This window comes from Artibeus jamaicensis, unplaced genomic scaffold (assembly GCF_021234435.1).
Source record: "Artibeus jamaicensis isolate MK-2021 breed Jamaican fruit bat unplaced genomic scaffold, CSHL_Jam_final contig_1417, whole genome shotgun sequence".
Taxonomy (NCBI): Eukaryota; Metazoa; Chordata; class Mammalia; order Chiroptera; family Phyllostomidae; genus Artibeus; species Artibeus jamaicensis.
The window spans coordinates 1335078-1352445 of NW_026521282.1; the positions used below are offsets into that span (position 1 = coordinate 1335078).

A 17368-nucleotide genomic window follows, 5' to 3' on the forward strand; every position below is an offset into this window, starting at 1 on the left:
CTCCCACCTGGATTTCAGACTCAGTGGAGAGCCCTAGCTGGGGTGGGGGAAGGCAACTGGCTGCACAACAGGACCCTTCTGCCAAGGGGGGAGCTCGAACTTCCAGGAAAACCAACCCTCCCTCGTCAGGGCATCTCCTCTCCCCTGAGTGTCCAGGAAGTAGAGGCCAAAACAGCACCTGGACCTCAGATGTGGGGAGAACTCCAGAGCATGAAGGCAAGGAAACAACTGATAAACTAAGCTGTGACAAAATAAGTTAAGGACACCAAAGCCATTTAACATATATTTATTGAAATCTACTTGATGCAAGGCACTGTGCTAGATCTGGTAGGGGAATCATACATGAAGGACCACCCCTGTCTTCTAAGAGCTCACAATCTAATGGGTGGAGGAGGGCAGGGATGGTGAAGCTCTAGTGCAAGGCTGATTATAATTAAGTGCCATAAAACATACAAGTTAAAGAGATTGGGAGGAAGGAGAAAAGAGTGCCAACAACCCAAATCCAAACTGGGGCAGGACATACCTACTGTTCTCAATATGCAAATACTGTTGAAGGCTAAGTTTATTGAGACCATTTTGACTTTTGAAAGTAAACACTCAAACTGATGCAGTAACAATTACAAATGTAAGTATACATACTAATAGAGAAGTTATCAATTCCTCATCTGATGGACTTGTTGGAAGTAGGGAGACACTTCCAAAATCAAGAACACAGTGGGTGGGGAACCTAACTCATTTCATGGGGCAAACTTTGGGTCAGTACTGGAATGATACCCAGACAAAAAAGCATTGGTCAAACTCACTGACATTAGAAGGCATAGTTTTTTTTTTTAACCATCTTAGAGAACAGAATACAGTACCACATTTAGATGGGTGTTCATTAGTCAGGTGGGACTTGGGCCAGGAAGAACACAAGGAAAGACAGCCATGTGATGCTTCTCAGGAAGGAGCTACATGATAAATTGGCTCTTGACAGATTGCAAAAAGCAGAGACCCACTCGAACTGGTTAAGTCAAGGAAGTCTACAGAGGGGACTCAAGTGGACCAATGAGGTCAGTCCTCAAAAATCCAAGAACATAACGAGACTAGGCTTTCCTTAGAGTGCAGGGATTGAGGCAGCCCAGCAGGAACCCACAGATCTTTAAGCCAGTGCTGCACAACTCTGCTAAATACCATGCACTCCCTCCCTTTCTTCCCACATCAACTAGAAACTAGTTTCCTTGTTTGCAGGACCTGAAAGGCCTAGCCTGTCATCTGCAGCCAGCTCTGATAATCAGCTGCCGCTCTTTAGTCAGGAGGTCAGTTGTGGTTTAATTATTGTGGTCTAGAAGGGGGTTGAGGGTCACATAGCACACAATAAGGCCCAAGCCAGGGGCACTCAGAATGCAACACCATGTGAGAAGGATGCCCACTGTGATAGCATGGGGCTCATTCTGTAAATTTGAGGGTGGGTATGACACAAGTAATCAACAGTTAAATCTCAAGCAGCAAAAATGGCAAAGAATTACTTTTTCTTGAAAATTTCAGCAAGTATTCAAAACTTTAATAAAAGCAATAGAGGGCTTCTTTCAGAATATAAGAAAAGAATATATTTCTAATGACAGCCAGCACTCTATGTAACTCAACTGCTCTTCATTTCCCTTGCAAAAGGTCCATGTGATTAGAAAGAAAAATGAAATGAGGTAGATACACAAATGCATAGACAAGCACATACAACAGAAAGCTTGGTCACATTTTGCATCTGACAAAGCAGTATACCTAGAGAATCCCAGGAAATCCACTCCCAAGTTACCAGAGGCAAAAATGGAACTTGGTACAACTACAGGACACATGAGAAAGCCACGGACTGATTGTGTTTGGAGCACGTTCTTTACCTGCAAACACAGCGATGAAAAAGATGTGGTCTTTAGTGTTAACTCTGGAAAAGGATTTGAGAGAATGGAAAAAATTAAAGGAGGGCATGATGGGATGCCAGGATGTCGTGTCCTGGCTGGAGAAAACAGAGCAGTGATGATGATGCTAATTTTTGAGTTAATACTGCATCTGGATCCTTCATAAAACCCAACAAATGCCTTTTGAATGGGCAGGAAATGGCAGAGTACTTGCAGGTACAGGTGCCAGATTTGCCTCCCCCCTCCTGTGGATATCACCATTCCTCACCAAATGACACTTGTATCAAATACACTGTAACAGCTTAAAAAGATAAAAACTGCTGAAAAGAAGGAAGCAGTGATCCAGACACAGATTCACGACTACTGCAAGAACTGAAGCCCACAGAGCAAAAGGAATTGCTATGTAACAAGTGCTGTCAGCAGCTCTCCAGCCCGGGGCTCAGGTTGGAGATGCCGCAGAGAGCCACTGGTGTGGCCTGAAGGCCATTCCAGAGTACCTTCTGGCTAAGGTCATAGGGGTCATCGTGGGACCCTGCTTCCCAGAATCAGGGCTTTTGGGAAGTTTCACCTCAGCCTCGGTGGGCCCATCAGAAGGGCGCACTTCCTCTCCAGGACCTCTAGTGCCCCTGCCCCCAACCCCAGCTGCTGGGAAGTCACACCACAGCCCCAGTGTGGCCAGCTTCTACATGTGGGCTCTGCAGGAAGGGCCAGGTTCCTGGTCAGCCCTTGCTGCTGTTCTTCCTGGGTGAGGCTGCTGGAAGTGACAGCCTAGCCCCAGAATGATCAGCTTCTATTTTTATGCCACATGGGCCATCAGAAGAGCATTATTGCCCTTCAAACCCTTGTTTTATTGCCCCTCCTGGGCACAGCTGCTGTCACAGCCCAGGCCTGGTGTGGCCAGCTTCTATCACCATGACATACAGGCCATCAGAGGGGCATGGTTTCTCTCTGAGCCTCTGCTCTGTTGCTCCTCTTAGGTGTGGCTGCAGGAGGTGATGTTAGGACACGTGGGTGAATTTCCCCCTACTTGCCCAAAGTGGAAGCCACCAAATCAACCTCTTTCTTGTTCCAGAGTCATTCACTAAGAGGAGGATGCAATTCCCATGACATCATTGTCAGGACAATCTTCTCGTGTTGGAGATGTCTCTTGGGTGGATCTGCTGCTCAGGCACTGAATCCACGTCAGTCATGGCTAAGGCTCCCAGGAGCTCAAAGGATGGCCAGCTGCTGCCAAGACCAAGTTTGGACCACTCCATTGATCTAGCAGCACCAGCCCTGCTGCTGGTGGCTAGGGCTATACTGAGGAACAGTCAGTGTTCTGGCCAATTTGTGATGGAAGTTTCTCTTGTGTGCCTGAGTGGCCAGGTTGGATAGTCAAGTACTGCCCACACACCAGCACAGAGTCTGCTTCCTGGATGAGGAGTGAGCCTGCTTCTCCAGCCCATTCTCATCCAGCCTGCCCACTTGGGACATTCACCTTCTGGTGGGGCAGCGCTTTCAACTTTTCGTTTGTAGTTAAAATTCTAGAGGAAGATGTCATCATATCTTAACTACTCAACCAAAGAAAATTACAACTTAACAGGCAACAATGAATGCTTGTATACAAAAAATCAAAAGCTTCTATAACAAAAATGTAATAAAAGTGCTACAAAGAGTAAAGCGGTAAAATCAGAAAAGAGATCATCACAATCCATATAGAAAGAACTGCTGTATAAAGTTGATATATCCCAAGGTAACTTGATAACTGGTCAAAGGAGATGAACGTACAATTTGCATGCAAGAAAATGGAAACAGTATTTAAAGTCATTGCATGAGAGAAAGAGGATGAGGCTAGCAGTCAGGAGGCCTGGGTCCATCCCCAGTTCTGGTACTAATGAGCTGCCGAATGACAGCAATAAGTATGATGACAGCAGATGGCCTTCACTGTGCATCCCTCCATGCCAGGCGTGGTGTCCCAGTCACCATAACCTCAGGAGGTAGTCCTGTGATCATCCCCATTTCACAGAGCCAGAAACAGAGGGTTAGAGAAGTACCATCTAGGTCCCATGAGAAGAGGCAATCATCCTTGAAAGGGAGGCATCACCTTGTACTTGAGTCCTTGACTTGTCCCTGTTACTGTGGGGATGCTCTCTCAACTATTTAATTTTGAAGAAAATAGTGCTGCTGAGGACGATACCCATTAGCCTGAAACAAACCCCAACCAGTGCTAGTTTGGGGTATGTGTGGGGCTCACCAGAGAAACTGGTTTCAGAAAAAAGCAATTTAACCTAGGAGCATGACCTCACAAAACAAGTTTTAGTGCTTACAAAAAGGCTTTTAAAGATCATTGTAAAAAGTCACACCTTAGGTGGTTATGTTGTAGAGATACAAGGCAAATTAAAAAAAATCGTCCCAACGTTACATGAACATGTACTTATGGCTTAGGAGGAAACTTCTAGCTAGTGAGAGCGTTGTGCAGGGATTGTCACAGTGCTATATGGCACACAGCTCAAATGGATGGAAAACCACTGGATGTGCTTTGAAACTGATGACCCAAAAGGGGCTGCCAGGCTGGTGAAGAGGTAAGGTCAGAAATGCATGTGAGGAATGAGAACGAAGTGATACGAAATGGAGCATGGGGAAGAAGGGATATTTTCTATATTAATATATTATTCTATATAATATGTGATTTATAATATGTATGTATAACTAAATCCATAAATTAAATATAGCACATTTGAGTATTCTGTTTATATCCCTAAAAATTTATAAATTCAAGTAGGCCAAAAGACTTTGGGGTAATCTTTTCTTCAGGAAAGTTTGGGTCACATTATATTGGTGCCGTCTTTGAATAGCTCTAGGGGTCATCTTCCTTGAGGTGGGAGCTTAGAGGGGAGGACCAGTAAGGCCTCCTCCACCCCCACATCCAGGTTTCTCAACTCTCATTCTCAGATTCAAGGCCTGTAGATTTAAATACCTTGAAGGCAGTTTATGTTAGTTCAACTAGCCAAAATAAATTAAAATGGAAAAAGCTACTCTTGAGAGGCAAAATGGGAAATGTACACTTATAAATTGCTGGTGGCAGTATAAATTTGTTTCAACCTTTATGACAATAAAATATATAAACGCTACAAAACTGTTCATCTCCTTTGACTTTGCCATCCCACTCTAGGCTGGGGAGGGGGGATCAGGAACCTGCTGACAGAAAAGGGTCTACGGGCCTCATCTACTCATGGTGGGTTGGCTGATGCTTCTGCAGCGCAGACCGCCTCTTGAACATGCGGCCACACTCACTGCACTCACAGCGTCTTGCTCCACTGTGGGTCCTCCGATGGCGACTCAGGCCCGAGCTCCTCCTGAAGGCCTTCCCGCACTTGTCACACTCGTATGGTTTCAGTCCACTGTGGATTCGCCGGTGTTTAATCAGGTCGGAGGGCCCCCGGAAGGCCTTGCCGCAGTCGCCACAGGCGTAGGGTCGCTCGCCAGTGTGGATGCGCTGGTGCTCCAGGAGGCTGGAGCTCTGCCTGAAGGCCTTCCCGCACTGGCCGCACTCATATGGCTTCTCACCTGTGTGGATCCGCCGATGCTTGGTGAGCTCTGAGCTCCTCCGGAACAGCTTGCCGCAGTGGGGACACCCGTAGGGCTTGGCCCCACTGTGGATACGCTGGTGTTCGGCCAGGCCACTGACCCCTCGGAAGGACTTGCCGCAGTCGTCACAGTCGAAGGGCAGGTGACCAGTGTGCATTCGCTGGTGCTTGAGGAGTTCCTGGCGATCCAGGAAATCCCTGCTACATGACTTGCAGGCAAAAGGCTTTTCTGAAATGTGAAGCTTCTGATGGCGAAAGAGGTGGGTATTCACTTTGAAGGACCGCCCGCATTCCTCACAGTCAAAGGGCTTGTCTCTGCTGTGGACACGCAGATGTTGACTGAGGCCTGCATTCTTCTTAAACCTTTTCCCACATTCCTCACACTGGAAGGGCTTTTCCTCCCTCTCCATTTTCTCCCTCTTCTCCATGGCATCATCTAGTGCCCGGCTTGGGCCAGGGCGGGGCTCTGCAGCCACATGGCTCTTCCGGTGCTCGTTGAACTCTGAGACCCCTTTGAAGACCTTTCCACAATCGCCACATTCCCAGCCCTTCTCCTCACTGTGAATTCTCTGGTGCTGCACAAGGAGGACCTTAAGCCGAAAGGCATCCCCACACTCTTTACATGCAAAGTGATGCTCTACAGGCAGATCCGGAGGGCTTCCCCACCTCCCCTCATAGTCCCCATTCTGTTTGCCCTCAGGGCTGGGTTCACTGACCATTGGGGAACTCGTGGATGCCATCTCCTGTGACTGGGTGTCTTCACCCATTGTCCGGTGTTGGTTCACTGAGATGCTTTCTGAAATGAGAACCACAAAACACTGCAGTCTACAGAGGAGGAAGGAAGGAAGTTATTCTTCTTTGTAAAGAATCACTTTCCTCCTGAGAGAGCTGCTGAGCACTGGGCCTGGAGGCCACTGAGTCATGACAGCTGGTACCCATCCGACCAGAAGCAAGGACCATAGAGGGAAGGGGCAGAAGGGCCTGACCGATGGGCATTTCCTACCAAAGTGGTCCTGAGGAGGTCTCCCTTTCTATGACTGAGAAGCAGCCACACCCTCTCCCCAAAGGCTCAGCTGGGCTTCCCCTACACTTCCTTACATTTCTTCAGAATTCTTTTTCACTCACCATAGCACTTAGCTCGATCCATGTTAAGGGTCTGATACCAATAGCACGTGGCCTTGCACCAGGTGAGAAACCAAGACAGGATTCAAAACAGGAACTCCTGCTAGTGGAAAATGAAAGGGGTTATGGCGGCAGCAAGCGATGACACTAAAACAGTGCAGGAATGGGGCAGGGCCTTCAAAGGGGAAACCCTTTCAATCCCTAAAGTCTAGGTGTGACCTTAGGAAGTCATGCATTCATTTCAAATGCCTTTCCCAAGGGCTGGCTCCTTCCGGGGGCTGAATGAAAGCAGGCTCTGGGCTCACCCTGGCAGAGTGCCAGGTGGTTGTCCTGAGGAGCTGACTCTCCCTTTCTCCATACCCGCACTCTCAGGGCCCCACACTGAACTCCATGTTCTTCTACAACTCCACATCTGACCCCAGCATCTCTCTTCTAAGAACCCTCCCTCCTCACATGTGCAGCATGACGGTACACAGAAGCTTGCTGTTGTCAACCTCTCTCTCAACAGCAAACTATAATAAAATGGCCATCGAATTTGTATCATTTATGGGTTTAAAAGTATTCTAAACTATAATGGCCAGTTTGTTCCGATTTCTTTCCTAATAGAAGACTGAGGGGGTGTTTTTCTGTGCCATTAGGAACTGTGGGGGAGCCCTGCAAGAAGCTGGGTGTGGCAGACCCTTTGTATTTTCTTACAGTCCATCCCTCACCCCACTCTTCACCCCTCTCCTGCTGCATAGGATCATGAAGCTGGTAGAAGGGCTAGGAGTGTCCTTACCCACAGATGGCACGTGCCTGTAATATGCCAGCGTCCTCTGCTTAGAATCCAGCCTCAATCACTCCTTTTTTGTCAGGTACTGTGTGCCACGTTGCCAGATGTTAGTGAATTCTGGAAGAATTAAAAGGGACAGACAGTTCTTCCATCCATTCTGAAATGAGTCAGGGGCAGCACCAGTAATACCAGGGACATGAGATGAGGGTCTGGAGTGTGCCTTGCTAACGTGGAGATCTAACCACAAGTGTCAAGAAGTCCTGGAAAGAGAACCTGACCAAGTGCCAGAAGACTTGGGCCGTGGCCCTGGCCTCCTGCTGTCTTCCCAAAGGACCTCAGTTCAATCACTTTCCTGGTTTGAAACTCAGCTCCCCAGTGGTATGACAGGGATTACAAGCTCAGTAGGCATCCATTTCTTGGCAGAGTCCAGGGAGAGAAGTGGAAGGAAGAAGGGAGGGAGAAAGGGAGGGAAAGAAGGGAGCCGCTGGGGTTCAGGTCCTTCCTTGCGTCATGCTGGGGCAAGAGGTGAGGCTAGACCAGAATCAGGGAGCAGTGACAAACCCCCAAGTCAAGCAGAGGAAAGCACAGATCACCTGGACCTCCAGCATCTCAAGAGGGCCTGTTGGGACCTGGTTTCCTGGGGCTCCATCCTGAGGAAGGGCAAGACCTGGAGGACTGGGGTGGGGCAGGTGGCAGGCAGAGCTAGGGAAAGTGAAAAGAGCCTTGAGTGACAGCAGCCCTGCCTTTGAGTCCCCTGGGATGAAACTGGCAATTTCCATTTCCCTGGTTTTATATCTTGTTGAGTCTTCTTTCGCACAGCAGCTGAGTGACAAGTCAGAGCCTGGGTATGCCTAAGAAAACATACCCCAAACAGTGGGGAAAGTGGGCTGGCAAAGAATGAATACGGGCAGGCCAGGGGGAGCCCTGACAAAACAAATAAATGCTAGCCCAGGCCCAGCCAGGAGAAGACACACACAGATGGAGAGCTGATGGTGGGTGGGAAGACTGGCTCTTAGAGACAAGCCAGCCACAGGCCTCCCAGCAGCTAGCCTCAAAGAAGTCAGTGCTCACTTACACTGCACAGGAAGGAAGTGTCCCCAAAAGAATATCAGAAGAAATAATTATGAAGTGAGAGAGTTTTTCCATCTTAGTAGGGGCAACAAAAAACCGGACTGGGCCATCATAGAGAAGAAAGGCAACAGAGGACGGGAGCCAGGGCTTTCTGACCAGCAGCAAGGCCTTTTAAAGGCCACACCCCACCCAAGAAACAATTCGCCAGGTGACCATGAGTCAGCCACAGACAAGAACACTTCTGTGATACATTTGACGAAAGGAAAAGTTGAACAAAACAGCTAGAAAAAGAAGCATCAGAGAAAAGACCTTCAAACACTTAGTTGCTAAATAAATAAAAGATCTAAATAATATGCATTTTATCCTTTTCTTCCAGATTGCAAAATATGTGAAAAATTAGAAGATCCTACCATAGATATGTGAGCATTCTAGACCGCCTATTTCAGTGAGTTCAAAGAAACAGAAGTGCAGTTTCTGGTCCGATGCCAGGTCGATTCGATTCAATTCATAATTAAATGAAAAGGAAGCATTTTTACACCAGCTCAAGCAGTACAAAGTCCAGACACCCCAGAAGAAAGACATATAAAATTAGATGCTATGTTAAAAGGAGGGATGGAGACTTCCATTTCTGGCCATGATGGTGTAACAAGGAAAGACTTACTGTCCTGCCATAAACAAGTAGAAAATTGTACAAAATAGATGTGAAACAACAGTTTTTAGACATTGGACAACAGGAAATACAGGATTCCGATCCCTGAGAGAAGATAAACAAATTAAGTGAGACTTATTATTATAGCCCCAGTTCTCTGTCTAGAGGCAATTTCTAGATTGAGAGTGGAGATAAGGAGGACCTAAACAGAGCTTGATACCTTCAAGACATAGATCAGAGTTCAATACAGAGTTCCCGGAAGTTCCAGAAAGGAGGAAGGTATGCGGAAAAAAAGGAGCTCCAAAAAAAATGTCTTCATAAGATTCCTCTTGAGTCTTTCCAGACTACTACGGGTGCATAGAGTGAAATTCCAAAAGACTGGGGAAAATGCGACCAGGAAGCTGTAAGCTGAAAACTTCCCAGGACACACCAAGGTGGGGAGCCTCAGTGTCCCAGCAGTCAAAGTAGAGAATCCTCCTCAGTGATCACCTGGGGCATTCAGTAAAGAAACGAAGGAAAAAGAATAGATGGAAAAGATACAAACAAACAGCAAGATGATAAACTTAAATCCAACCATATGGATAATTAAGTTAAATACAAATGAACTAAAGACTCCAAGTAAAAGGCAGAGACTATCAGACCATATTTTAAAAATGAGACTCAACTATATGATGTCTATTTGAAATATAAAGATTTTAAATGTAAAGTCATGGACAGGTTAAAAGTAAAAGGATGGGAAACAATATACTATAACCAACAGGAAGGGTCTAAATAATCCCCCTGTCATAAAATTAAGAGAGAGGGAGAGGGAGAATTATGAATGCAGCTCAGAGCTCTGGAGACCTTACTGAAAAGTCCTAGAACTTAGAGCAGGAATGAAAACTGGAGAGCTTAGGTATAAAATCAACAGGTGGCAGAAAAATGATAAACAAATAAATAAAATAAAAATATATAAATAAAAATCAACAGGAGGCCAAGTAGGATGACATGCAGATTATAAAAATGTGAATCCTTCACAGAAGACGTAGACAGACAGTAACTGATTGTTAAAAAATCAAAAGAGGGTAGGCAAGGGGGAAAGAGTAGCTAAATATATATTTGCTTTTTAGGAGACAAAAGGAATAAACTGAGAGTGACTTCTAGGTAAAATGACCTCATCTGTATAGCAGTACGGAGTCTGGGTCTAGAAGAGTCTGCTTTCTGTTTCTGTAACATGTGAGTTATTGGCAACCAAGCTGCATTTCTTTGGTAATCGGCAAAGAACAACAATTTTAAAAGATGTGGGGTAGACTTTGGATAGAAAAGATGGTCAGTATGCAAGAGGACAGGGCTAAGGCCCAGGAGACAACAGGGAATGGCCCTCAAAGCTTGGCAACATCCTGAGGCACTCACATGGGTAAAGCAGACACAGGGAAGAAGGGCTGGCAGGAATGTGTGGGTAGTCCCAGAAGGCTTAGAGGTAGGACCATGGAGTCGTAACTTTCTGGGCTTGTCCCCCTGTGCTGTCAGTGCCATGGACAGGTGTGAGCAGGCCTTCTTTGGCCCCAACATCCACAGAAGCCCCATTCCCACCTTTAACCAGCTGCCCACCACCGGTGATTCTATGGTGTGTGAATTAAGCCTAAAGTACTCAGCAGCCAAGCCCTGTGTCCCATGATCACCTGAGCAGGATCTTCTCTGAGCAATTGGTTTCTTTCCTAGTATACATTTGATGTCTGGTTTGATACTGCCTTCCAATTCAAAACAAACTAGTCATAGATTACTTACGTAATGGAGGTGGGGGAAGAATGCCTTGCATTCACCTTCTAAGAAAGATGACCTGTTACGAACTTTGTCTCACTGCCTTGAGGCCAGAGACCTAAACCCTTGACCTCCTACGTGGCCCTGGCCCAGCCCTCCAGACCCATGTTCTGCCCCCCAAATCTCAGTTATTCCTTCCAGACATTCTGACTTTCATTCTTCCTGGATATGCCAAGGCGATACCTCTCAGGGCCTCTGACCATTATACAGGTGGCTTCTAAGAATCTGGACTCCATTCAAGCGTCACCTCCCCCAAATATCTTCACTGTCCATCCCCATCAAAATGGACTCTTAATACTTTTTTACTACCTAAGAATTATTCCCTGAAATTGCTTGTTTTTACCTGACTCTCGTCAGGAGAAATGTCACCTCCCACAGGACCGGGATCTTCTCTTTCCTGGTTACCCCAACCCCCATTATCAGCAGCAGCTCCTGGCACTGAGTGGGCAGTGATAGATGGAGGGGGATCAAACTTCCATTTACAAAGCACCTACTACAGGTTTGGCAATGCACTTCTCCCTTTCCATAACTTAATTATTATGCCTCTATTTTACAGAGAAGTCATGGATCCAAGACGTTAAGTAACTTGCTTAAGGTCTGGCTCCCAGGATTTTAGACTTGTTAAAAAAGATTTTGTTTATTTATTTTTAGACAGAGGGGATGGAAGGGAGAGAGGGAGAAACATCAATATGTGGTTGCCTTTCATGCACCCCCTACTGGGAACCTGGACCGAAACCCAGGCATGTGCCCTGACTGGGAATCGAACCAATAACCCTTTAGTTCACAGGCTGGCACTCAATCCACTGAGCCATACTAGCCAGGGGAGATTTTAGACTTTTTGAACCACACCAGAGAAGACAGAAATAATATGCAACCATCTAACAGCAGAGGAGAGGCAGTAACGGAGAATCCCCACAGCCTAATGGTATATACGGATTTGGGGACTGGCTTCAAGTCATCCTATTAATATGCCACTGTAGACCTTCACTGTGCTATAGCATACATCACTGTCTTTCTCTCTCTTTCACACACACACACACACACACACACACACACACACACACATTCTTCCAAGCCTCCCACATTTAATTGAACAAATCTTCTTCAAGTATTTCATTTAATTGAGCAGATCCCACTGAAGTGTTTTGACTTAATTGGCCTGATTAACTGTTGAAATCCTGGAGCCATAGCCCCCAAGTGAATCATTCATTATTCTTTCCCAGGTAGCAACAGAAGTGGCCCTACCTGTACCAGGCTTGCCCAGGGACTTCACTTGAGCACACTTCAGATCACTACCCACAGCGACAGAGCCCACAGACACACAGAAATCAAAAATAGGAGGGAGCCCTGGCTGGTGTAGCTCAGTAGATTGAGTGCGGGCCTGCGAACCAGAGGATCATGGTTCGATTCCCAGTCAGTGCACATGCCTGGGTTGCAGGCCAGTTCCCAGCAGGGGACCCACGAGAGGCAACCATACATTGATGTTTCTCTCCCTCTCTCCTTCCCTTCCCCGCTAAAGATAAATAAATAAAATCTTTAAAAAAAATAGGAGGAAAAAAGTGAGCCCGAATTTTACAAAAGGAAGCTAAACTCTGCATAATTAACCAAGTATATTGGGTAAAAGCTTTAGGAGAAGTAAAGATAGATCATTTAAAAAGATAATATATATTAATCCCCACTGAAGTTAAAAATAAAATTACCGTCAATCCTGGAGACAACTTGATCATTTAGAAGCCATATTGCACAACCACTGTACTTTAAAATGGTGGAACTAATCTGGAAAAGAAGCTGGACACCGTGACCAAAGTGACAAAAAAACCAGTGTCTGCTGCCTTCCAAAAGTGGATCTTAGGGGATCAAGGTCAAAGCAATTCCAGGCAGAATATGAAAACCCAATGGATATAGAAGGTGAGGCCGACCTTCAAAGTACAATAAATCACCATGGAAAAGCATGCCCCAAATCTCTTAAGGTGCACTCCTATACCCAGCCAGGAAATGTAAGTCCAGAGAAAGATACCGGAAAACAAATCTCTGCTTTTTAACATAAATAATATTATCTTCCTTCTTTTAGTGAGATCTGAAGTGAAACCTAATGACTATATGCTCCCAGAAACTGAGGGCCCTGTCAGGCTGACTTCAGATTTCACCCTGAACCTACTTAAGTGCCACGGCCACTGCAGCTGTTTCATGAACCCAGGGAAATCATGTCCATGCTAACCCACTGCCTGGCAGTCTGAAAAACCTAGCTTTGTAAAACATTAGAGCTCAGTGAGTGAGCAAATGTTCCTGATAGTGCTTTAGATGGCAATGTGAATTTTAACCAACATAGTTAAATAAATTCTGTAGAGAATCAGAGACATTAAGAGAACCAAAATAACCATTCTACTTTGATTAGAACAGAAAGTAAGGGTTGAATTCAATGGAGAGAAGAACCAATCCGTATGACAAAAAGTAAAGAATTGGGTGTCTTCCGGTCAACTCTGAGCTGAAGAGACCCCTCCTCTGGATATCTGGCTACTAGTAAAGGTCAGTTTAGTGTTTGGCCGAGTCCATGCCACAAATAGCCCAGGAACCTTCTCGGCAGGTGCCATCAGTTCCTGGTCAGTGGAGGCCAGGGACAGGCAGGAAGACCACCCAAACTAGATCTATCTGGCAGCTTCTGGAAATTTCCAAGGGCTGCCAGAAACACCTGGACTTCCTGGAGTATCTAGGTGAGAACCTGTAGCAGCATGTCCACAGGCCCCAGAAGATAATAGCTGGCTCATGGTATTCAGTTTGGCTCTGGGCCAGAGCAAAAATGTCCTGAGGGTGTCTTTTTAGGTCACACAAGAGGCTTATCTTTTCAGTATCTAATTCAGATAGGAACCTCTAGCTCCCTCTCTCACCCAAGTGATCACCTGGATTCCTAATTTGCCTTACTGGATACCTGTTCCCTTGAGCTATGCCACTTAGAGAACTGTCTTTGGGTAAAGACAGTTTGGTGACACTGGCATGTATGAAAATATAGCCACTTCCACAATGGAGACAATACTACTCACTGTCTTGCACCCCCATCCATGAGGCTTCATAACAGCATGGCCAACAGACACAGTCTGTAAACACCTGGACTTACCCAAAAGGGACACACAGGGATGGCTTATCACATCTTGGAACAATTCTGAGCGATTAGTCAACCAGGTAAGGTCCTGCCTGTTGGACTGAAAAAATCTGAGGGGACAGAAGCAGACTTGGGAGCATGTGTTTTGGGGTTGTGAATGCTCAACCAAAGGATAGGCTGAGATTGAACACACCCTGAATGATCCCAATCCATTCCCCCAACCAGACAAGGCCAGGACACCGAGCTGAGCCCCTGGGCTGGAGCTGGGCCTGCTCTCTACCAGTCTGGACAGGATGCTCCCCTCCCCCGGTCCCATTTGGGCCCACCCTATACTATGCAAAAGGACTGCTACTAGAAGTAGCAGATTCCTACAGGGCCAAAGGAGAGGGTGTTTCACCAGGAAAAGCCTGTTTCTCTCGGGATGTTTTTGTCTGTGTATGTCTTTTTCTGTGCGCGTGGGTGGGAGGCATCTGTCTCTGTCTTCCCTAATTTTCCTCTCTCCCTCTGCCTGGGCACCTGTCCCTCTCTGTTTAGGTTTCCATTTTTTTTCCCTTCTATAAAAAGCCAGAAGGTAGACCAGAAGGGGATTTTGTAGTGTTTGTTGTACTTAATTGTGGAAAGGTTTATGTTCCCATTTCCCCAAGAAGATGTATAGCATTTTAGTAAAAATCAAAATAAATTTTAAGCATAGCTTCATTTAGGTTACACTGCCCTGGATATGAAAGAATCTAAATGAGGGCGGGGTATACTGTGCAAACCCCAAGGAGTCCTTGGGCCACTTGAGGAGCTCAGAAAGATTAGGGCTAGGGCTCAATCGGTGGTTTAGAACCTCGGCTTGGGATTTGCTAAGAATTCAAGGGGCAGAGTAGCAGGTATGGGTGGGGCCAAGGAGTCTGCATTTCTAACCAGCGCTCGGGTTGGGACTCAGACCTGGTCCTCTTTAGCACTGGGTCATCTAGAATCTGGAGGCTTCCTTACCTCCACTCAGCAGACAGGATTCTAGCCCATGAGCCTCCTGAGTCGAATCCCATACTGTGCTGTCAGACTTCTGGGGAGAGAATTCACACTTTCTAGTGATTTTCCAAGGGGTCTCTCACCCAAAGAAGTTTGGAAATCACTGTTCAGTGGGTTTCTAAATATAGCTCCAGGGACATTTTTGGGGGGAATGGACTAGACTGTGCCAGTCTAGTCCACTGTGCAAGCTGCTTCTACTTAAAAGCCCAATGAGGGAGGGAGGGCAGAGGATGGGGTGAGGCAGCATTAGTGCCCAGAGGAGGTACTGTTCTAGTAATCTCATCTGAAATCCTTTGGTAAAGGAAAAATGTCGGGTCTGAGGTTGAAGAAATATTTCACTGACCAAGAAGACTGGAGGGGGCTGGTGGCTGGGCTAGGCAAACGCTGGCTGGAGGGTGTCAGTTGGAACAGGGTGGGACCTCCGGGAAGAGGGCCAGGATTTTAGGGGGGGTGGTGATTGAAAGGGACCATGGACTTTGGGCGGCAGGAGAGTGTGGGGGAAAAGGATGAAAAAAGACATGTAATTAATCACCCAAATATAGACTAAAGTAGGCAGCAAAGGAGTTTAGGGGGGCACTGAAACAGGAGATGATGGCCCCCAGAAGGGCCACAGAAAAAGCTCTGTTCAGACCGAGGGCTTTGAGCAAGGGCTGCTCCTCCTCCTCCCTCACAGCCCTAGGGCTTTAGTCTACCCACCCCCATCCTCCCGTCCCTGCTGAGGTTCGACCCGCATCCAAAAGAAAAGGAGGGACTCCACTAGCAGAAACCGTCCCCAGCTCTCTTACCCGGCGCCGGTGACTGCGGCTCAGCTCCTCCCCCAAACTGGGGGAAAGACCTTTAAACACCCACTCAACGCCACCTCCCCCTCGGCCTCCATTACGCTTGGGGCGGGGGTCCTTTCCTTCCTATACTGACCTGTTCCCACCCCTTAACGTCTTCCAAAGAGCAGCGTAGGCTTCCACACGTCCACGATTCCCGCCCCTGACCACAGCCCCCTGCCCACCGTGGGAAGGCCTTCGGGCCTCCTACCCGCTCTCCGGGACCCGTTCCCTCCTCCTGCTGGCCCCAGGGCCCAGCAGCTTACAGCCGGCCGGGAGACGCCCCCCTCAACAAGGCTTGACCGTTTCCCCAACACTGCACACACTCCAAAGCTCTCATCCCAAACCCCCACACTCTCCCGGGTCCTTCCTCTGCGCAACCTCCCGCTACCCAAAAGATCACCTCGGCCCTGCACATTCACCAGCGGTCCGCGTACCGCCCCGGGCCTCCTGGTCACCCTCTCGCGGCCCAAAACGATCAGCCGTCACCGCACACCTTCCCGTGCTCCGTGCACCTCTTCCCGTGGCCCGCGCGCTCACCCTAGTCCGGTGGTGGTTGACCCGCAGCCCTCGGGAGAGCGGCGCTGGCACGCCTCAGGCAGGCCTGGCGTGGCAGGAAGCGCCCGGAGCCGCCCGCACCGCGTTGAGCCCAACAGCCCCGCGGCGCGTTTCCGGAGCTGGGAGCGCCGCTGGGGATAGTGTGGAAGCAAGGCCCCGCCCCAGCCTTGGCCCCGCCCAGTCTGCCGGTCTTGATTGGCCTGGAGAGGGGGTCGGGGCGGTAAGGGGGCGGGACTGAGGCCCTTTGGGGTGGGTTGGGCCAGAGCTAGGGGAGTCCGGTCCTCCGCTGCTGTCTGGGTGGAGGAGGTAGAGTGGAACGAAGGTACTATAAACGAGTGAACGAACAGACCAGTCCACGTAAAAGGGGACGAAAATATAAAGGACCCCTTTTCCCTGGGCGCCTTCTGGACAGGGGCTAGGGTGGGGAGACAAGAATGTCAGCCTAGGTAGAGCAAAGTCAGCCCCCACTGGAAGGGTCGAAGCGCCTCACTGAGTCACTGAAGATGTGAGCCTGAGCTCCGCCAGGCACTGAGAAGACAACTGTGAGCAAAATCAAGCCACATCCCTGCCCTCAGGGGGCGCATTTGGGGTCCCAGGGCTTGGTCAGAGTTTGTGTGTGCTCGTGCGTGCGGGCGCTCTAGGGAAGGTAGTGGTGGAGGGGAAACGCGCTTGAATTAATTTCAAAATAGCAGTTTATACTGTAAACAAACAAACAAACAAAAAAAAACACACCAGGATTCTTGGATCCAGGTTCCTGCAAGTAGTGGCAGCTAGTTTCAGATAAATTTGCTGCCAGTCAGCCAAAATCTGGGAAACTAGCAGCCCTGCAGTGTGCTAAGCTCGTCGATGCTTTCCTGAAAATGCCTGTTTTAGAATGCAAGACGGCAATCAACAAGGATTAACACACAACACATAAGCGTTATCGGAAAAGTGAAGAATATCAATTAGGCTGATGTTTGGGAGTGATGGCTGGGGGCACTAGTGAGGCTATGGTTGAGATGAGACTTGA

At 47.8% G+C, this 17368-nt stretch overlaps 1 protein-coding gene across 4 annotated transcripts; it reads right to left on the bottom strand.

Moving 5' to 3' along the window:
- Positions 1–276: 276 nt before the first annotated feature.
- Positions 277–16470, bottom strand: ZNF275 (zinc finger protein 275). Of its 4 annotated transcripts, none has more exons than XM_053668052.1 (4): positions 16342–16470; positions 7376–7469; positions 6584–6680; positions 277–6254 (listed from the first exon to the last, which is right to left on the bottom strand). In XM_053668052.1, exons 3-4 carry the CDS (start codon positions 6603–6605, stop codon positions 5098–5100), a joined length of 1179 nt encoding a protein of 392 aa, XP_053524027.1. In that variant the 5' UTR covers positions 6606–6680; positions 7376–7469; positions 16342–16470; the 3' UTR covers positions 277–5097. The 4 variants fall into 4 exon arrangements, with proteins under 4 accessions (XP_053524027.1, XP_037006693.2, XP_037006682.2 ...); XM_037150798.2 differs by having other exon boundaries at positions 7359–7469; XM_037150787.2 differs by having other exon boundaries at positions 6584–6683; positions 7359–7469.
- Between the last annotated feature and the right edge of the window lie 898 nt (positions 16471–17368).